Source organism: Myotis lucifugus, unplaced genomic scaffold, assembly GCF_000147115.1.
Source record: "Myotis lucifugus unplaced genomic scaffold, Myoluc2.0 scaffold_240, whole genome shotgun sequence".
Classification (NCBI taxonomy): domain Eukaryota; kingdom Metazoa; phylum Chordata; class Mammalia; order Chiroptera; family Vespertilionidae; genus Myotis; species Myotis lucifugus.
Window position 1 is genome coordinate 584,698 of NW_005871288.1, and position 22,758 is coordinate 607,455.

Below are 22,758 nucleotides of genomic sequence, written 5' to 3' on the forward strand. Positions count from 1 at the left end.
GGGCAAATGGGGAAGGAAAGAGACTTCGCTTTGGGGGTTGGGTGCACAATGCAGTGTGCAGATGATGTTTTGTTTAGTTAAATACTTGAAACCTGTATGATTTTGTGAACCAATGTCACTCCAATAAATTGAATAAAAAAATAAGTATAAAGGCTGCTCTAGTGTGATGTTCTCAAGTTCCCATGTCATCTCACACCCTCTGTGAGATACAGACTTCCTACATCTAGTTGCCTTGAAATCTCCATTTGAAAATCTTAGACATACAAATTAATGTGTCCAAAATATAACTTTTAAATAAAAACTAAAATATGTCTCCTCCTTCCTTTCTAGCCCATCCTCTCAGCTCTCCCCATTTTAACAAACGACACCATTATTTGCTCAGATGTTTAGAGTTAATAACGGGGAAGCCATTCTTGTTTTCTTTTTCTCAACCTCCACGCCTTATTTATCAGACAGTACTACTGAATCCAGCCCAAAGCATCTTTTCATTCCCATTGTCACCACCCTAGTGGCCCTCAGGTCACCACCATCAATTCCATGCTTATATCCATTTCAACCCATTTTCCACTAAACAGCAAAAGTGATCTTAAAATACATGTAAGTTAGAGTATGTAACTTGTTTAGCCTACAACCTTTTAGTGCCCAGGAACACCCCTTTCTTAGATATCTTCCTTCCTTCCTTCCTCCTCCCTCCCTCCCTCCCTTCCTTCAGTTCTCTGTTCAAAGGTGCCCTCTCAGAGAGGCCTCTCCACTTATATTAATGTACGACATTCTACTACCACACTCAGCGCTCCCTATTCCCTGGACCCTACTTATTTTTTTTCTATATGAATTTCTTACATAGGTATGGAGGGAATGGTGTATGAATGGGTTTGGGTAGGTAAAGGAATGTGACAAATCTTTGCTGTTCACAAATAACTAGTATCTGAGAATCTCCTCCTACAAGAGAGGTCAGAGAGAAAAGGATAGTCCCTATTTTTGCTTCATGCTATAGAACGAAGCTCAGGCATTCTGATGTTTGTCTTGAACTCGATGCTTGAGAGCTTGATGTAAAAACCCACTAATAGTTTGAGGTTAATGGCGGAAGTGGTGGCTGTTAAATTGCAATCCAAGGGTCATGGGAGCATTTGCCCATGAACTTTAAAATTATGATAAGAATTGATTCCAAAAAATGATGCAATTACTTCATAATGGCAAATATAAAAGGGATAACTTTTGAGGCTCCCTCATATTTCACATCACTAATACATCTGAAGGGGTCCTTCCTAATACTTTACTTTGAAACTTTACTGGATAGATAGATGGATAACTCGTCCTGCCTTTGCTAGGAAATAAATTAGAACACATATATTTCTCCTTAGTCATATTCTTTCTGTCCATCTTCTTTAGATTTACCTTAGCTTTCTTTTCTTCCCATCCCTTCCACCTCCGTATCTAGGATCACTTCCTGACTTAACACCATTCAATTGTAGAATGATTTTTATGCTGCCCTATTCCAGAGGCACCCTGCTCCACAGCTGCCAGGATAATTGTGTTTACCTGCCTCCTTTGAATGCTCACGTTGTCAACGCTAGAGTCCTACCCAAATACCTATGCCCTGACACAGAACACCAATCTGAGACCATACAAGAGGCAGCAACAGGAAGTGCACTAAACTTCTGACCCAGGATGCATGGAAAGTAACACAAAGGTTTAAGTGTTAAAAAGTCCTCCTATTTTAAGTTTTTTAGGGTATTCAACAATGAAAACACCTGCTGTATGGTAGGTTTTGGTACAGATTGAATTTGCATAGTAATCAGCTGCAAACCCTCTGAAATTTTTATTTGAAAGGCGATTGCTTTTAGAGGCAGGAATAAAACAAAGCCTGTTGTCTTGGTCTTGAGATGGGTTTGGTGAAACATAATGACTGTTTCTAGCTGTCCTATTATAGCAATGAAACTACAAAATAGCAGAAACCATGCAACTAAATTCTATGGTTTCTAATTAGCTTCTATTGAGAAATGTTTGTGCTGACAAAAAATACAGAACAGAGAAGTAACTTTATACAATGGCTGTGCTGCCCGTAGTTCCTTAGGTCTTGAACATTAAAATGAAAAAAACATAGTACAGTTGCACTGTACCTGGGAAGAGCACATGAGGTTCACATTTGAGGCTAATGTGAGTCACATATGTGCTAAACACACAGCCCTATATATATATTTTCAGCCAATATCCCAAATGTGTCCAATAGGTATGTACTTTGTACCTTGACATCAAAGAAAAATCTCCATTTGGAACACTTTTAGAAATGTAACGAAAGAGGAAAAAAATTAAGCTTAGCTGTATGCTGTACATAAACTAAACTGTCAGTATTCCATACATCTATTTTTTTCAGCATTTGCTTCCTAAGTCAAGATACTGTGTAGACCCAACAGGGTGATTATTGGGGCATGCTAATTAAATAACACAGGACAAGAAACCTTTTGACAAAATTATTTTGATCTTAAATTATTATCTTGAAAAATATTTGGTACACATATACAAGTAACATTAAGGAAGTAATGACGAAACTTGAAAGATAAAATGATAGCTTTCACTCTACTTCAAGGAGTCATGTGATACCTTTTACATGAAACTAATGTTAAGGTCTGCTGCTTATTAGTAAATAAGGTCATCTGTGGTGCTATGCAAAAACATTTTGAAATATTTGTTAACTATCACTAATTAATGTATTACTATAATACATACAGTATCATCTAACAGGTACACTAACCCTAAAGAATTTATGAGAAGTAGGAGAGAAAATGCAAACTATTGAGATGGATACTAGGGGCTTAAAACACTGTTTTTACTGTTTTTCAGGTTGCATGAAATGAGAAAGGGGAGATAGGGAGGAAGAAGGGAGACAATGCAATTATTTTTATTACTGATTTCATCTACTTTTTCATCATAACTCCAACTAGGAAAATATATATTTTTGAAATGGAAAAGCATAATGAAGGAAACTCACTAAATATAACTACATTGAGGAATAGAAGGAACCACATTAACAGATTGCATTATATAAATGAAAAAACTTCTGTTTGTAAAAACAAGTATGATAAAAAGACATCAATGAACTAGACTAGCAAAATTAACTAATAAAGTAGATGAAAGATTAATATGTATATAGCAATAAATATATATGAAAAAAGTGATATCTATATAAAGTTCAGCAACAGATAAAACCCAAAGGAATGAGAAGACAAAATAGAGAAAAAGTAGACAACTAGTAAACATACGTATGAAAAAAAAAAGTTCCAGTACACAAAAACCAAGGTACATATTGAAGAATTAAAATAGGAACATTTTATCTATAATATATCAATAAATTACAGCAAGTGAGGACGTTGTAAAACTGTCACTCTCAGATACTGCTGACAATTCATACTTCATGCATGAATGGTGATAACATTAAATGATACAGCCCTTTTAGAAAACAATTAGCAGTGTACATGAAAAGTTATAAATATATTGGTATTATTTGATCCATTAATTTTAAATTTAGAATTCTATACCGAGCAAATAATTCTAAATAAAAAACCCTATAGTAATAAAGATGTGTAATTACTTAATTATAGCAGGAAAATACAATTGAACAGGTACATAATTAACATAATTATGTAGATACAAAATTATTATTGCTTAAAATTTTAATGATGGTTATTACTTGGTTAAAGGATAACAACAGCTTTTTAAGTTTTATATACTTAGTGTTTCCTAAATTACTAAATTTTTAAAACTGGTCAGATATTTTATAAAAAGTTAATTTTACAAAATTGATAAGTTCCTTGAGGGCAGTAAACACTCAAATATTATGAAAACTTAGTTGAATATTAAAATATACAGGTGATAATAATGAATATTAAAATATACAGGTGATGATGTTAAACATAAAAACTACAAGGATAAATATAAGAAATTTCAGTCTTTTTCCACTAAATATTTATTTTTTATCTAATATATCAAAATATTAATAGTGTTAAGGTGGTATTACACATTTCTTCTTTTCTCTATTCTTTTTTTTTAAATATCTTTTTAAAAATATATTTTATTGATTTTTTACAGAGAGGAAGGGAAAGGGATAGAGAGTTAGAAACATCAGTGAGAGAGAAACATCAATCAGCTGTCTCCTGCACACTCCCTACTGGGTATGTGCCCACAACCAAGGTACATGCCCTTGACCGGAATCGAACCTGGGACCTTGGAGTCCGCAGGCCGATGCTCTATCCACTGAGCCAAACTGGTTAGGGCTTTCCTCTATTCTTAAAAAAAAGTTTTGTAATCTTAAACTAAACATTATGTTTAGTGTAGATTAAAACTAAACATAATTAAATGTTATTTTTATTACACTACAATACAAACTAATTTGACATTTATATGAAGTAGAAATAAAATATACTGCTTACCTCTCTTTCATCCATATTCAGCCACTGCTTCGGATCTTCTTCAGTAGCCAGAAAAGCTATCAATTCCAGAGCAGTAAGACGAGTTTGACGCCTTGATGAGACAAATATCAAAACAGGTTTGGCTGGAGAATGGCTTCTAATTGCTGTAGAAAAGTTGTGAAAAATAAAATAGTAAGCCATTTATACTAAAATCTGAATTCATTAGAATATCGAAAAAAAAAAAGAATATCGAAGGGGTATAGGAAAGCTAATGTAAGCTAGTTAAGTGAATTCTTAATTTAGTCATGAATCATAGCATTTCTGAGGTGCTAGATGGACTGACAGCATATTTTAGAAAGGACAGCAAAGGAAGGTAGCTGGCCCTGAGGGATACACTGCCTGCGACAGGGAAGAGTTAACTTTGCTGGCTCCCAGGTCTGTTCTGAGCTGCTGAGGAAGGAGACACTAAAAAGCGGAGGCTCTCCAATAATAGCTGTATATGGGTACTGATCTCAGGTGGTGTTTTCTGTTTCTGAGTTGGTTCTCTGCTTGCCTGAGAAATGATATTACAGAATTAACTGGTCCTGGGATATGGAGAGAGAGTCAAGTCCTACAGGGCGATCAACACTCTCTAAGAAAAGCCATAAAAAATTCCTTTGAGTTTTGCTCTGTTCACATTAGAGGGAAAATTAAGAGAATTTTAATAAATAAACTAGTAAGAGATAAGCCAGAAGAATATTTTCCTTAAAACATGTAAGATTTCAAGTAGGATGATAAGAGAATGCAGAGGAGAGCTGAAGAGAACACCAGGCCTGAGCCCACGTCTGCGTGATGGCCCATGGAGAGTTGGCACACCTAAGATGAGGTGATTAGTTTAAAAACTGAGTCTTAAGATTGAAAACAAAAAAACAAAAAAAAAACTTGAGTCACATATATCATTTGAATTAATTGAAAGTGAGGTTTCTTTGCTATAACAGGCTCCAAAATACTGGTAAAATGGCACAAATAGAATTCATACTTATGTCCACGTAGCTCTCTTAAAAGAGTCAGATATTTAAAATTTTTATATGATGAAAGGCCAACCTGCTTATAATTTCTTATTTCAAATTTAAGCTGTAGAATTTCTTTTTATGGACTAAGAAATAAGGTTTATAATAAAAGTGTTGCCATGACTTTGACTATATTTATACTCTAATAGTGAGTATAAAGCTATCATAAAATCATATTTCTAAACTCAAAGAAATATAGTGATCTGCTATGGGCATAATTAAATAGCTTATAAAGATAGCTGCTGTACCTATACCATATCTAGAGAAGTATAAGTATTTCAGTTCTTTCCTATTGATTTACACATTGCGACTGCTTCATTTCAATCACTGGTATGCAATCAGCCACTTTTTAAATAAATATAAGCAATCTCAACAATACATACTTTAAAAAATAAACTCATTTATTTCATTTCTCAATTTTATCAGAATAGTATAGAATGTAAATGGCAATGTTTTGATAAACCATATTAGATATACAATGTTTAAAATACACGTTAGTACAATATTGGTATCATTTGAACACATAATCGTGAATGAATGTGTCTTTTTTAAACCTCACCATTTAATGGATTTTTGCTGCGGCAAGAACAGGTGTGCCTGAACAGCACACGGCAGATTTATTGTTCATTAGTGATTTTGTACAATGCTTCTGTGGAGGTGTAAATAATCTGAACTGCCAAGATTGGTCTCTAGTTCACAATCAATACTTTGCTTCTGTCATAAGGCTAATTACAGCAGCTAAAAAGTCACCTCACAACTGTCACCTCACAATCAACAGCCGTTCACATTAGAAAATTTATTTTGGAGGTTATTTTTAATTGATATAATAAATATTCCTTATGCAGCCTAAACAAAACATGTTTCTACAAAATAAGAGTGTTATTCTTAAATCTTTTCTGCTGCCTAATTTTTTTATTAAGGGGAAAACAAAAAACAACAACACAGAAACAGAAGGAAAAAAGTACTGACATTTGTTAAGTTTTATGGTTTCTGGTAAAAATTAAGATTATATGGTTCTGTTTTTTTACGGTGGCTTCTATTTATCCTTTGCTCAAGCTACTTCCATAAGAAAACACCTTAGCAGATTTTTAGATTGGTTTGATTACTATTTAACATTATATACATTTATTCTACAACAAATGTCTTATCATTTGTAAATCTAATTTTCAATCGCTAATTCAACATATACTAGAGGCCCGGTGCACAGATTCCTCACCAGTGGGGTCCCTCGGCCTGGCCTGTGAGGATGGGGCAGAAACAGGCTCTCCAACATCCCGCAAGGGGTCCTGGATTGAAAAAGGGCGGTTCTTGGGTGATGCACCCCGGAATCAGGCTCCCTCCTCTCTGGTTCTGGGTGCGTCACCCGAGCACCACCGCTGCCAAGTGACTGCAGCTTGGTAGCTCCTGCATTGAGTATCTGGCCCCTGGTGGTCAGTGTGTGTCATAGCTACTGGCCAGTCGGCCGGTCACTTAGGCTTTTATATATATAGATTCCTGAAGAGTTGAGATAGTTTTAGATATCTGTAGAAGGTGGAGCAGTATCACCCTTCCTAAGAAACTCACATTATTTAGAATGCATTTAAAGGCTATCACACAATGGTTGCTATTCATTCTAAGAATCCGGAGCTCACCCTGAAACGTAGGCTTATTCATACTAGCCATACGGGGACAGTAATGTTGACCCGGGAAGCCTTGAATGTGAACTTCCAGTGGAACTGGGCGCACTGATGGTCGGAAGTTGAATAAACCCATCTAGAGGAAAAATGAGAGAGAAACCATTTTCAGTTTTTATATTTAAGTTTATAATGTTAGACTGCCTCCTAAATGAGGAAACCTAAGCCACATTATTAAATGCCTGATTTATCCATCTTCCATATACCTGACGAATATTGAGCCAGTCAGCAAGGTCTCTGGCATTAGCTAATGCAGTCGATAGTCCAACTACTCTAACGGGCTTTTCTGTGTGTGATGAGATGAAATTCGTCCTAGAGACAATGACTTCTAGAACAGGGCCTCTTTCCTCCCCTAGGAAATAAGAACAATGCACGTTAATCATTTAACAAATTCTGATGCTGGCTGATGCAGGTAAGAGAGTCAAATTTTGTAAAATGGCATCAGATACAGCGGTACCCACCCAGCAGATGGATCTCGTCTATGATGAGAATCGTGACTTGCTTTACATAGTTCCTGTTCTGCCAGCTTCTGCTGACTCCATCCCACTTCTCTGGTGTGGTGACAATAAGGTCAGCTTTGGCAATGGACTTCATATCAGGAGTCACATCCCCTGTTAGTTCAATAACTCTGGAAAGCAATAAAAATTACCCCTTTAACTTTTTAAGTGACATATGACCTTGGAAAGGTCAAAATACACCTTTCAAAATAAAACTTTATAATGCTAAAAACTATTTTATCTCCCTTTGATATCTGAAATGTTCAATGAGTCTAAAGCAGGGGTGGGGAACCTTTTCTCTGCCAAGGGCCACTTGGATATTTATAACATCATTCACAGGCCATACAAAATTATCAACTATATTTGCCTGCTATATTTGGTCAAACATCTAATATACCCCTAATGCCTTGGCAGTAAGACCAAATGATTTCACCGGCCTTGTAAGCCATCCTACCAGTGGAAGTTCCCCACCCCTGCTTTAAATAACAGACTATGAAAATCACTGCAAATTTTGCAAGTCTTTTATTTATTGGTCTCTTTAGATTATTCACAGCATATCTTTTGAAAAAAATAAAAACTTACTTTTTACCAAGTTTTTCTTCTATTCTAACTTTCCAATCATCCATTCTTTCACGAACTAGGGCTTTCAGGGGTGCAATATATACTGCCTAAAGGAGGGGGGGCAAAAGGACACTCATGAAAATAGTGACAGTAGTTTCAAATAAAGGTAAACTCCATAAAATTTATCACATTATGACAATGTGGTTTTAAAATTTATCTTTTATTACTGAAAAGCTTAAAATTTTAAATTAATGGGAAAAAGCCATTAACTCAATCTACATTTATCCAAAGTAAGATTTACTGGTAAATATAATACATCATCATAAAAATACTGACAGAAAATTTTAAATGTTTTCTAAGAAGCACCAAAGGTAATTTTCACAAAAAGTATTTTACAGTAAAATTATCTTCTAATGTAATGTAAAAAAATAAAAAAATTATGAGACAATATATTACAGAGAGAAAATTAGGGTTTGGATGATAATAAGTTTTCTTGGAATTATAATCAAGACTTATTGGAGTTGTAACTTTTTCATGAAAAAAGTTACTAATTTTGAAATGTGGCAGAGAAATACTCTGCTTGTTTAAATTTTAATGTAGATTCTTATGGAAGATGTCAGTTATGTGTATAGTTTAGGTGTTATCCCTTTTATTTTTATTTTTTTTAAAAACAAATTGTCCTAATAATCCAAATTTACATACAGATTATTCACTGAAAAATAATGCTTTCCTTTCTAAAATGTTTCACATTTAGAGTAGAGCTCTACTGTTGTATTAATGGATCAATAATCACTGAGAAGTAGGAAAACTAATCAGGGAAGAAAAGCCACTAATTAGAAGTCACTAAAAAGGAAGTTAAAACATTTCTGAAATAATAAAATCAGAAAAATAGCCCATAATTCCAATCACAACTATGACTCAGCTTTCCTAAGAAATAATATTTTTAAACTGTATTTTGCATTTTAGGAACACTGAAAATCAATATGTATTTGACTTGCCATGTTATTTTACATTACATAATGATATGGTCATTTAGAGAAAAGTGGAATAAAAGCTACCTCTACATTTCTGTATATAATCAAACTGTATTTGTTAAAGTGTTTGCATTTCCTTCATAATTAAAGACTTTGGATTATGAATCATTATATATCTTATAAATATGGCTATGAATTAAGTATCTTACAATGAAAATGCCGATAAAGTACAGATATCTTATGATGCGGAAAGGACATGTGAGTACCATATGTACATTAGAAATTGAACTGGAAGACTCCAAAATTTAAGGTAAATGCTCGGGTAGCCAGTTACTGTAAATCTGATCTCCATCCCTCCCCCCACCCCACCCCCAACTCCACCAATCAGAAAAATTTCCTAAGAGAGTAACAAAGCTCTTCATAAAGTCCTGCCAGTATATTTAGAACGGGCTAATATACAGATTATAAAATGCCTTTTCTAATTGAATGTAAGCCTGTGATTCTTTCGAACAGACCTTTGAAGTAGGGTACTTGTTGAAGACTCTGAAAATGGCTAATTCAGCTGCAACAGTCTTTCCCGATCCAGTGGGTGCTCCAAGCAGGACATTGCAGTCTGTGTGATATAGCGTATGAAATATTTGTGTCTGCACAGGGTTAAAGTGGCTAAAGTTGTACAGTGCTTCATATGCTTCACACCCCAAAGCCGTGATTGGTAAAGGCTGAAGATCCAGTAATTCTGAAAGGACACATCAGATACTGTTAAACAATAACTGGAAAATATACACAATACTGAATACTGTATCTTAGGAATAAATTAAAACAAACCTTAATTCTTTAGAGGGGAAAAAAAGCTTAACATAAATTCTTATATACTAGTTACAGGCCTTTCCCCCGCCATTACCACATTTATAATATTGACCCATTGGACACTTTTTGGGGGGAGTTCCCCATAACTCAACTATAGTGCCATATCTTTCTTTTCTAATCAGGGAAGTAATGTGAATGAGAGGTGTATAAAAACTTGCAATGTTACAGAACAAAAGTAAATCTACTCCAATTTGTAGAAAATGAAAGACATTTGAAAAGTTCAGTACTACAATGGCTACTATAACAAATTACTTTTGATCTATTAGACAACTGGCCAAACTAGAGTGGTCAAGTGAACTGTTGGTCTAGCCAATGGAAACTAATATGGACATGAATTATTATAAGTAAGATTTCAATCCAGATTCAAACAATTTTAAAGCATAGATGCTTTTCAACATTAACAAAAACAACCATTTTGGAACATCTATGTTTCAAATTACTATTCAATATGTTACCTGTATGGGGAGGATGTCTCTCTGGTAGAATCAGATGTTGAAAGTTGATAATACACACAGCTTCAGCTCCTAACCATCTATCAGACACTGCTCGGATGTAGTATTGGGAAGGCAAAGGTTCAAAAATAGGGATTGTAAATACCAGTAGTTGAGCTTCTTTACTAATGACCTAATGTGAAATAAAGTCTAAAATGAATATGGATATTCTAATATCATAAGGTCTTATTAGTCTATTGTTAAAACAATGATATCTACAGCAATATGTGCTAGAGATAAAAGAAAATGTTTTGGATTTCTAAATAACTGAGATATTCAAGTATTTCAGAAACTTGTGGGTGGTTCCCTTCTGAGGTTAACTGACATAGCAGAAGGTGACAGTTACACTCAATTTACATCATTTACAACGCATACCATCACGAGTTAACCAGGTTAGCAATTAGACTCATTCAATTACTTAATTGCATGATTTTTATTTAATACTAGAGGCCCGGTGCACAAAAATTTGTGCGGGGGGGGGGGTCCCCTCAGCCCGGCCTGCGCCCATTCACAGTCCAGGACCCCTTGGGGGATGTCCACCTGTCGACTTAGGCCCACTCCCCAGGGGATCAGGCCTAAGCTTGCAGTCAGACATCCTTCTAGCAGCCAGGGAGCCCTCAGGGATGTCCGACTAAAGGCTTAGGCCCCCAAGGGATCGGGTCTAAACCATTAGTTGGACATTCTTAGTGCTGCCACGGAGGTGGGAGAGGCTCCTGCCACCACCACTGTGCTGGCCAGCCATGAGCCAGCTTCTGGCTGAGTGGCACTCCCCATATGGAAGTGCACTGACCACCAGGGGGCAGCTCCTGCATTGAGCGTCTGCCTCCTGGTGGCCAGTGCGCATCATAGCAACCGGTCATTCTGCCGTTCAGTCAATGTGCATATTAGCCTTTTATTATTATTATATAGGCTTCCCTATTTCTCCCCTTTTGCCCCCTCTACCCAGCTCTTGCCCCCCACTTCTCTCTGGCCATCACCAGACTGTTGTCTGTGTCCATGGGTTGTGCATATATTTTCTTTGGCTAATCCCTTCTTTAAATTCACTTCTTTAAATATTTATTTTCAGGTAAGTGCTTATGACTGCACTATTATATATTTTCTATTATATCATTAGAATTAAGATATTTTTTAATTGAACCCTTGTAAATTTTAGCACAATTTAATAAATTATGCTAGAAGCAATTAGGAGATTTTTCATGTAATGCAGATACATTTCAATTAATATTTTATTAATTTTTAATTTTTTAATATTTTAATTTGAAATAATCTCATACATGTAAAAAAACTATAAAATACTACAGCATATTATACGTACCCTTCACCCAATTTCTTAGGTGTTAATAATTTAAACATAACCATTATACAACTAACAAAATTTAGAATGTATTTTTCTTATAATCTCTTTAATGTTACTTAATCCATTTACTTTGTTTTTGTTAATCTTCACCCAAGGATATTTTTCCATTGAATTTTAGAGAGAGTGAAGGGAAAGGGAGAGACACATTGATTGGTTGCTTCCTGCACATGCTTTGATAGGAACTGGGGATCAAGCCAGCAACTGAGGTACATGCCCTTGACTGGAATCCAACCTGGGACCCTTCAGTCCACGGGCTAATGCTCTATCCACTGAGCAAAACAGGCTGCAGCTTAATTCATTTACTTTTAATCTATATGTGTCTTTATATTTAAAGTGGGTTTTGTTTTTGATTCACCCTCATAATCTGTCTTTTAATTGGTGCATTTATGCCACTGACTTTCAGAGTGCTTACTGATAGAATTACGGCCATATCAGGTGGCTTCTGGGGCTTCTGGGTCTGGCCCACCTTGCCTGCCAGGACCCGATCATTGGGTCCCTGGCGGCAAGGCAGGCCGGCTTCTGGGGCTTCTGGGTCCCGTCTGCCTTGCCACCCGGGACCCGCTGGATGGCGGTGCGCTGGCGGCTCGTGCTGTCCTGCCCTGCCTGCAGTATGCAAATTGGCCGCCATCTTTGTTGGCGGTTAATTTGCATATCTTGCTTATTAGCCAATGGGAGGCGTAGAGAAGGTATGGTCAATTACCATGTTTGTCTATTATTAGATAGGATTTTTCTTTAAACACTTAGGTGGAAAAACAGCACCACTTGGCATAATAGAGGGTAATTATGAAGACAAGTGAAATGAAGACAAAACATTGCTATGAATTCTACTGCTGCCATCCAAGGCTCCCAGCCTGAAGCCTGCTTTCTCTTTGGCAAAGAGAAATTAGGAATGAAGCGTCAGAATCAGATGCACTAGCAACAAACTGAGTTTCTCGTGGGCTTCATGGATAATTTTAAAAATTTGATGATTACTATTTGTTAATTGTATCTGAAAAGTGAGAGTTATGAAATGTTAATTTGAAACTTACCTTTTGTAAGGCAGTGATTAGATGGACCTATTTAAGAATTTCACTCTACTATGTGTCTCTTACCTTTTTAGACTTTCATTTTTTGCCCCCTTTTCTCCTATCCTTTTTGCCATTGTATTTATGTAAATAAAGCTGAGCTTTGTGTTCAAAATTTTTAAAAAAATAATGTGTTTCAATACTATTTAGTACAGTGTTATGTAGCACCAAAAGTTCTTCTTATTTCTTATATATTTAACTTTTTATATTATTTATCCCACTTATTTCATATATTCCATCTATCTGAAAGCCATGCCTCAAACAATGATAAAGATTACAATTTAATTCTCAAACTAAGATAACATTGAGTATATCAATACTGTAACATTTAAGTATTCTTTTCTTTTATAATCACACAGAAACATAAATAAATAAAGCTTTAATGACACTAGAAATTATAGAAAAATAAGCAAAAGCAGAAATTGTTAGTTTATATTTTCTACTTATGATAGCAACATAATAAGAATTTGGCCATACATAGATATTTTACCTGTTTTTTAAGAACTAGAAAATACTCTGAATGATAAATATGATCATTTGTAGGATCTTCTACCCAAATCCACCAGGGTTCTCCTACTGTCCCATGGACCTAGAAGAAAAACAGTATCTTTATACTATGTATATTGTAACTCAAGTAAGGAATATACTGTTGTTTGCATACCAAGAACCTATTGTTTTCAACAACTTTATTGCTATATCAAAGTTTACATATAAAATATAGAATTCAATGGTTTTAATATATTTACAAAGTTGTATAATCACCTCTATAATCAAATTTTAGAACATTTCATCACCCTAAAAAGAAAACTTATACTCATTAGCAGTCACTACCTATCTTTCCCCATCCCCTCCACTAACCTCCATTCCTTGGTAATCTCTATAGATCTGCCTATCCTGGGCATCTCATATAAATGGAATCACTTAATATATGGTCATTTGTATCTGACTTCTTTCACTTAATATAATGTTTTCAAAGTCATTCATATTAAAGTATACATCAGTATTTCATTTCTTTTTTATAGACAAGTCACATTCCATTGGATACCATTTTTTGAATATCCATTCCTCGCTCTTTTTCTGTTTTCCGTTTTTCCTAAAAGAGTCCATTCTTATTCAGTATTCATCTCTCTTTCAAGTGACTCAGAAGAGGAGCCCATTTCCTGCAATAATTGTGATTAGCATAAACTCATCACGATTGTGGTAAAGATAGGCACATGCTCAATACTGGCCCAATTAGACTAAAGGAAAGGTCTTATAGTTCATGCTCTGGACAGGTGCAGTGGGGTGTTTCCCTCTCTCTTCAAATGTGAACAGAGAAGCATGAAAAAGTGCCCTGGCCTGGTGGCTCAGTTGGTTGGAACGTCACCCCACACACCAAAAAGGTTGCAGGTTTGATCGCAGTCAGGGCACATCCCTGGTTGGGGCATGTACGGGAGGCAACCAATTGATGTTTCTCTCTCAAATTGAGGTTTCTCTCTTTCTCTTTCTCCCTCTCTCTAAACACAATAAACATATCCTCAGGTGATAATTTTTTTAAAATTATAAAAAAATAAAAAGCATGAAAACATTTAGGGAGTACATAACAGTGTCAGCAGAGCAAAAAGACGTGCAGACCCTAAGCCCTGAATTATGTGATTAGATAGAAGACTCAGTCATCTTTATGGCCTATTCTACCTGTGGGCCTTTTATTGTGAAAGATAATATATTTTCTTGCTTGAGTCAGTTTGAGACAAGTCATGTTTTTTATTCTTGCAGCCAACAGCATTCTAATTAAGAGTTACTGATGAATTAAACCAAACTGTTGGAATCTTTATTTTAAATTCTGACAGAAAAAAACTGTGGAAAAAATATGAAAGTCTTATGCATTTCAAAAACACCAGATTAAATATAAAATTTGAAATGAGTTTATGACTAACTACAATTTTGTATTTTATGTAAAATTTTTGATAGAAATATTAAATATAATTTTGTATCATCTAGTTCTCATAGAAATTCTGTAAGATAATTATTATGTTTACAGACAAGGAAACAAGAAATTAAAGGTTAGACCACTTTAAAACCAACAGATTTGGGATAGGAATATGTTTGTGTAATTTTAGAGCATGTTGCTGAATAAAACTCATTTACATTACAGATATACGAAGATCACGTAATGCAAAAGGTATCTGCATACACTATGATAATAATGTAAAGTAAATATTGCTATACTACATTACTGATTTACTTGTCTTCCTCCACGGGCTTCTTGAAAGAAAGGACTGAATCTTACTTGCTTATCTATAACTCTATTCTACTCTCTGCATAGTAACAGTACAACGATAGACCTTAAAAAATACTGATGAAGAGAATCCAGAGCGGATCTTCATACATATATAACATAAGGTATTGAAGGAAGAACAGAAGAAGGGGTGAAAACAAAAACAGGAATGTGATGAGAGCCAAGGAAGGACATTTTAAAGGACTATATATAGTGCTGAATGTTCAGAGAAGTAAAAAAAGTAACTAAAAAAAAAAAAAGCCATTTATTATGGCAACCAGTCAGTCTTTGGTGATCCTTGATGGAAGTAGTAGTCTCAGCAGGAAAGAAACAGATGACCAGGAGAAAATGTAGAACACTCTTTCCCAAGTCTAATGGTAAAGAAAAGAAGACAATGATAGTCTGAAAAACATCAGAATTTTAAAAGGGCTCGCTCCTTCAACATGGAGAATCTTGAATTTTTAGTAGGCTAAAATGACAAAGTAGAGATGGCAAATACAAAGATAACAGAGAAAATGGAAGAGGTCAGATTTAAGCAAAGTCCCTATGAAGCTGAATCCACTAAAGGACTGTTCAATGTTGAAATTTTAGCTCTCCTAGGTGTTCTGAAGAGGTCTCATTGGTTAACATCTATATATATAAAACCCTAAGCGACCGGTCAACCGTTAGATCAGTCAACTGTTTGACTGGTTGCTATGATGCGCACTGACCACTAGGGCAGAGACGCTCAATGCAAGAGCTGCCCCCTGGTGGTCAGTGCGCTCTCACAGTGGAAATACTGCTCAGCAAGCTTACGGAGCGGGAGGCAGCAGCGGCAGCAGTACCAGCAGCAGGCGCAGAGGGGCTGGGATGAGCGGGAGTGGCACAGTGCCCAGGCCAGCTCGAGCTCCTCCCCAGCCGCCTGCCACTTCCTGCACTAGTACATCCGGGGATATCAGACTGCCAGTTTTGGCTCCATCCCCGACATCCCCCAAGGGGTTCCAGGTTGTGAGAGGGCGCAGGCCAGGCTGCGGGACCCCACTGGTGCACGAATCCATGCACCGGGCCTCTAGTATTAATATATTATACTACACATTTTTTTCGAGGATGAGAATAAATATGACTACAATGTTTTAAATGAATCTTTAATATGTATTTTTTGAGAGAATTTTCTAAATGCCTAAGGACAGACATACGGAGGTACAGTTGAATGTGCAGCAGAGACATTTTTGCAGAACATTGAGATAGGTATTTTCCCCTTCTACCTGATCATTCCAAGTGAAATCAGCACAGACGCTCAGGGTCACTCGGAGCACAGTCCGTGTGATGGGCTGAATGGAAGCTTCCATTGTAACAGAAGGAATCTGATGAACACACTGTTTGACCTTGAGTCCAATATTCACATGATGCAGCATGTGACCTACAAGGAAAACATCACATAGAAGAAATGTGTCCAGACAGAATAAAAGCAATATAATCTGACTTGTAAATGAGAATTCAGAGAAGGTGATTTTATTGCTTCTTTTATTATTTGCTGTGTAGAATAGTTGACATTCTTGATCTGGCATGTTTGAATATTTTGTAATAGTTAACTTGAATTAGCAATTCATAGCTCTGAAAACTAGTTATCAAGGTTTCTTCAGCTAATAATAGGGTTCTTAAAGTTACTGAAACTTAATAGTGTTTAAACTACTATAAACAGTTCCTCTTTTCTTCTAGCTAGCTTATGATACATCATACAAATATTTAGTGGTTTTTGAAAACAGCCATTAACTTATACAAGCTCTATTTCAGAAATCTATATAATGGGAAATGCTTTAATAATAAAAAACAACCCATCCATCCATGCCCATTTCCAAAAAAATCATAAAGATAAAATATTAAATATGGTCAATCTAGCACACAATTAACCACTTTATCCACTTATACATATTTTTCATAAATGATCAGATTCAAAATATAGATATATGTATGTGAGTCCCAGAGTGGGTGGAGGAGTCAGAAAGAGATGTCACTATAAACATTTTTCTAATCTAGTTCAAATTAAGTGGAAATAGGTTATATATATTTTCATTTTTTTCTACATTCAATATTATTTTGTATTAGTTTATAATATCAATATTTCTTGGTTCTTCATAATTTTTAAAGTACATTTATGAATAAATAAAATGTTTAATGTTCATCCAAATTTGAAACTAAAGTGGATTTTCTTTATGTTGATAACATATTTACATATGATATCCCAATGTGAATACTCTCAATTTCCCTAGTTAATATCCTTCATTGCTATTTTAACTGGTACTTCCCTTCTGTCTTAGAAGTGTTCTTCTTACTACAGTGAAGTAGCTACCTCAGCCTCTCTTCACATCTTTGGATGTTTTGCAGCAGCAATCCTCCCTCTTATTTTTGTTCAGCTGACTCCCTTCATATGTAATATCTACCCACTTAAAATCTGAAATATTACCTAATCAATGCATTGTAGGTTTGTCCAATAAAATGTTAAGGTAGTGGAAATGTATGTAGGAATAATTTTTCAATATTATGTGAAAAAAAGCAGAAGTCTAAATGCTATTTGGTCTGGTGAAACTAATAACAACTGGGATTAAAGATACATATGTGTGCAATGATAAAGTTCAGTTAGAAACTTTGAAGAAATGTGCATACTTTTTTAAATATACTACTGATTTATATAACAAAAGAATTTGAAATGAATTAAATATTAAAAAATAAATTGAGGATAAGCTTTATTGACTAATTCTCATTATTTATATCTGAGATTCCATTTGTAAAATACTCAACTTACGGGTGTGATGATCTACATTCCATTTTAACTGCTAATTCTTTCAAGTGACATCATAAAATTTGGAGGGACTTCTATTAGAATTTCGACAAATGTGAAAGAAATTTCATAAAAATGTATCTTGAGTAATGTGAAAATTCACAATACTTTTACATGCAGTGAAATATTTTATGTGCACAGAACACATTAAAACATTTTTGCTTCCTTCTTACCTATTTCATCTTTCCTCATGTCTTTCAGCTTATCCACAGTAAGATTTTTTTCTTCTAATCTTGTTAGAATGTGTGGTGGTAAGACTGAAAACTGTCTCAAAGGGCTAGCCCAGCCCCACAGCCTCTTGTCAATGACTTTACTAAGATTCAGGAGCTTGTAGGTCATGGCAGGCCAACGTTTCCTCAGAGCAATTTCAAAAAGAGCACGGACAATTCTAGCTGCATTCTGAAGAATAAAAAGAGGAAGATTGGTGGTTAGGTAACAGAGTTTATTTATTTTTTATTTATTAAAATTCTTTATTGTTTAAAGTATTACATATAGTATTACATATGTCCTCTTTTTCCCCAGTTGACATCTCCCCGACCACCCCCATCCCCCAGCACATGCCCTCACCACCCTAGTGTCTGTGTCAATTGGTTATGCTTATATGCATGCATACAAGTCCTTTGGTTGATCTTACACCCCCTACCCCCTCCGCCTTCCCTCTGAAGTTTGACAGTCTGTTCGATGTTTCTCTGTCTCTGGGCCCTCTGTATGTCTTCTTCCAAAAAGCGTCTATTTAAGTCCTTTGCCCATTTTTTGATTGGGTTGTTTATCTTCCTTTTGTTAAGTTGTATGAGTTCCCTGTAAATTTTGGAGATTAGGCCCTTATCGGATATAACATTAGCAAATATGTTCTCATATGCAATTGGCTTTCTTGTTGTTTTGATGATGGTTTCTTTTGCTGTGCAGAAGCTTTTTATTTTGATGTGGTCCCATTTGTTTATTTTCTCCTTAGTTTCCATTGCCCTAGGAGCTGCATTGGTAAAGATATTGCTATGACAAATGTCTGATATTTTGCTGCCTATGGATTCTCCTAAGATTTTATGGTTTCTGGTCTTACATATAAATCCTTTATCCATTTTGAGTTTATTTTTGTGTATGGTGTAAGTTGGTGATCTAGTTTCATTTTTTTTTGTATGTATCTGTCCAATTTTCCCAACACCATTCATTGAAGAGACTTGACTCCATTGTATGCTCTTGCCTTCTTTCTCAAATATTAATTGAGCATACTGGCTTGTGTAGATTTCTGGGTTCTGTTCTGTTTCATTGGTCTATCTGTCTGTTCTTGTGCCAGTACCAGGCAGTTTTGAGAACCGTGGCTTTGTAATATAGCTTGATATCTGGTATTGTGATTCCCTCCAACTTTGTTCTTCTTTCTCAAGATTACTGTGGCTATTCGGGGTCTTTTTTTATTCTGTATGAATTTTTCGGAGAGTTTGTTCTATGTCTGTGAAATATGCCGTTGGTAATTTAATGGGGATTGCATTAAATCTATAGATTTCTTTGGGTAGTATGGACATTTTAATGATGTTGATTCTACCAATCCATGAACACAGTATGTTCTTCCATTTGTTTATGTCTTCCTCTATCTCTTTTTGGACTTTTCTTTTTTTTTTTTTTAAATGTATTTTATTGATTTTTTACAGAGAGGAAGGGAGAGAGATAGAGAGTTAGAAACATCGATCAGCCGCCTCCTGCACATCCCCCACTGGGGACGCGCCCGCAACCCAGGCACATGCCCTTGACCGGAATCGAACCCGGGACCCTTCAGTCCGCAGGCCGACGCTCTATCCACTGAGCCAAACCGGTTTCGGCTCTTTTTGGACTTTTCAATCTGTCAATAAATTTATTCATTTTGAAAGGTAAATAACGCAACAAATAACCTACTTTATTTCACATGGGGGCCTGAATATAAAAACATAAATATTACAACATTTTATACTATGGTATTTTTTTAAACTTATAAAACCATATTAAGATGGTTTTCCTTGCTGGTTTTATAAGTAACAAGATAAAAACACAGCACAAGTTTATGCTACATAAACACTTTAATCCCAGACTCAGTTCAAAAGAAGTTTGTCAAGTTGCATCCTTTAACTGTAGGCAACATCTATTCTCATATACACCTAATTATTATTTCTATGCAAGAATAAATAACCTCCCTTATTTGTATTTGGATGCCATCCTGTTTAACTTTCAGAAGGTAGCCTTATTTCCAAGTTCTTAGGAAGCTCCACCTTACACCCCCTAAATAGGAATGAAGCAGGAAGAGACAAAAGGACTACAACATATTTAGGAGGCTGTTGAGGCCATCTAGAATATAGGATGTCCTAAAAATATGTATAAACACACTTTGAATAATTAATAAGAGTGCTTATTCATATATATTTCATTTTCAAAATTGAGCTACCAGCTGTTGAAGTATACATACATTTTTTTGGGACACCCTGTATGATAGGCTACTATAGTGAGATGATTAAATTTACAAAGCTATTTAGAGAAATAAGGAAAACTTTGGGATCTAGTCAGAGAGAAAAAATTAGTGAGAAAAAGGTGACAAAAGAAATATTGATGAGTGTAACTACCATATTAATGACTCCCTATAAACTAAGCAATATATTATCTTATTTACTCTTAATAGCAACTGCATTTGACAGGTCCCTATATGATTTTGTAGATAAAGATACTAAAGCTTGGTGAGGTTAATAATTTGGCCAAAGCCTCACAGATTGTTGGTGCCAGAGTATTTATTCAAAGCCAGGTCTAAACAATTCTAAACTTTGCTCCAACACTCTAAATTCAGTGGTCTGAGAATAACTTCATTAATAGACATATAGAAAGTGACAATAATTGAAGACTTTTTATCCCATCTGTACAGTTAGTTTCCATTTGTTTTATCTTCCTCCCTCTATCATTAACTTTGCAGAATTTTTTTTTTTTTTACTGAAGATTGTTTTGAAAATTATGTACTTGAAGACATCTTACAAAATCTAATGATGTCTGTATTTGAAAATGAAAAAAGTTAAATCTGGTCAAAATTATAAAAAGAGATAAAAAAGAGTAAAGATTTTAAATAGGGAGTTGATGATCCAGCTTTAACTTATGATTGTGAGTTATAGGCTTTAGTTTTACATGTTATATGAAATGTGTATTTGTCTTTTGACAATCATTTTACTTCAGTATTAGAAATTTAATAACAGGAATGTTATTTAGAACTAAGAGGATATCCATCTATTCTGATATCCATTACAAATCTGAAGATGGCTCTTACTAGGCCCAGAGAATGATAAATGAAATGAACACTAGATTACTGTATCTATCAAATAGATTTTTTAAATCATAATTCCTAGTTAACTCTTGTAAAAAAAAAAAAAAACTGCCAAGCTAATTTTCCACTGTGAAAATATATAAATTTTTGTTTTTAATTTCAGAACCCATAGTTGTTTCCTAAAAGTAAAATAAATGGAAGGAGAAATCCCATATGACAAATAAGACATTTTATCTGGAATAATATAAATTGGGTGGAAATAATGATAAAAGTCTTTGATAAGTACAGTTTAGAAAAGCTCAATCTAGTCTTTATAAAATCATGGGATACCTGAGCCAAGGATTTATCTTAGGGACCGAGAGAATAAAGTTTCAGAAACAGAGAAGGAAACACCATTTCACAGAGCTAAGAGAGTGCTTGTGGAACTAATGATGGCCTACACTTAAACTATAAATAAACTGAACAGTGATTTACCTAATGAATTCAAGGATGACAGACCCATAATAGCTATTTAAGAAAAGTAAGGGTGGCCTGACCGGTTTGGCTCAGTGGATGGAGCGTCGGCCTGCGGACTGAGGGGTCCCGGGTTCGATTCCGGTCAAGGGCATGTACCTTGGTTGCGGGCACATCCCCAGTAGGGAGTGTGCAGGAGGCAGCTGATTAATGTTTCTCTCTCATTGATGTTTCTAACTCTCTATCCCTCTCCCTTCCTCTCTGTAAAAAAAAAAAAAAATCAATTAAAAAAAAAAAAAAAGAAAAGAAAAGTAAGGGTGCTTTGAGATATATCCGTAATGTTCTGATATTGACTTTCTGGGCACCAAACATGATGAAATAGTAAATATTACATTGTAAAGCAATTTGCATATCAGTCTCTGATAATATCTTCATAAACTTGAATCAAGCAGAAATGTGGCCAAATTATTTATCTAGAACCTAGTAAAGCTTCACATTTTAGTCAAATCAATAACTATAGGAAATATAAAATAAAAATACAATGTTATTTTTCAGAAAAATAGATAAATAAAAGGAGTTAGAAACAATGGTGTCTATAGAAGTTATAAGGTTTAGAGAATATGTATAATTCTTCTATGGCAGAAACATCTTACCCAAGAAGGAAAAAAAGAAAAGAAGCTTCCACAACATTAACATTTACTTTATGTAGTACGAAATCATCAGCTGGTGTCTTAGTTACATTGATTAAGTTACAGCATTCATTCAAATTGTTTTCCAATATATCTTGGTTCATGTTTGTAAATACTTAATTTTATAGTTATATCAAAGCACTGCTGAGTATTCATGGCTGTTTATAAAATCTAATATAAAAATACTTTTTCTATATTGAGACTTTTAACAAAATTTCAAACATAAGATATACAGAAGAGTTTCTATATTTAAAATAAGATTAAGCTATTATTTCTCCTTAACTCAGAAGAGGCATTACACAATAAAAACATTTTTTAAATGGCATTCTTTTAAAAT

At 34.9% G+C, this 22,758-nt stretch overlaps 1 protein-coding gene across 8 annotated transcripts in view; it reads right to left on the reverse strand.

The window, feature by feature from the left end:
- Nucleotides 1–22,758, reverse strand: part of ASCC3 (activating signal cointegrator 1 complex subunit 3) — a 247,270-nt gene that overhangs the window by 93,155 nt on the left and 131,357 nt on the right. For 7 of the 8 annotated variants that reach the window (XM_023762284.1, XM_006098563.3, XM_023762281.1 and 4 more), the window contains 10 exons: nt 18,188–18,413; nt 16,441–16,595; nt 13,430–13,528; nt 10,483–10,651; nt 9,676–9,896; nt 8,208–8,293; nt 7,590–7,756; nt 7,335–7,480; nt 7,087–7,207; nt 4,428–4,570 (listed from right to left, as the gene is read on the reverse strand). In XM_023762284.1, coding sequence (XP_023618052.1) covers nt 4,428–4,570; nt 7,087–7,207; nt 7,335–7,480; nt 7,590–7,756; nt 8,208–8,293; nt 9,676–9,896; nt 10,483–10,651; nt 13,430–13,528; nt 16,441–16,595; nt 18,188–18,413 — 1,533 coding nt within the window. The remainder of the gene's footprint in view (nt 1–4,427; nt 4,571–7,086; nt 7,208–7,334; nt 7,481–7,589; nt 7,757–8,207; nt 8,294–9,675; nt 9,897–10,482; nt 10,652–13,429; nt 13,529–16,440; nt 16,596–18,187; nt 18,414–22,758) is intronic. The other variant, XM_023762282.1, reaches the window with a different exon arrangement.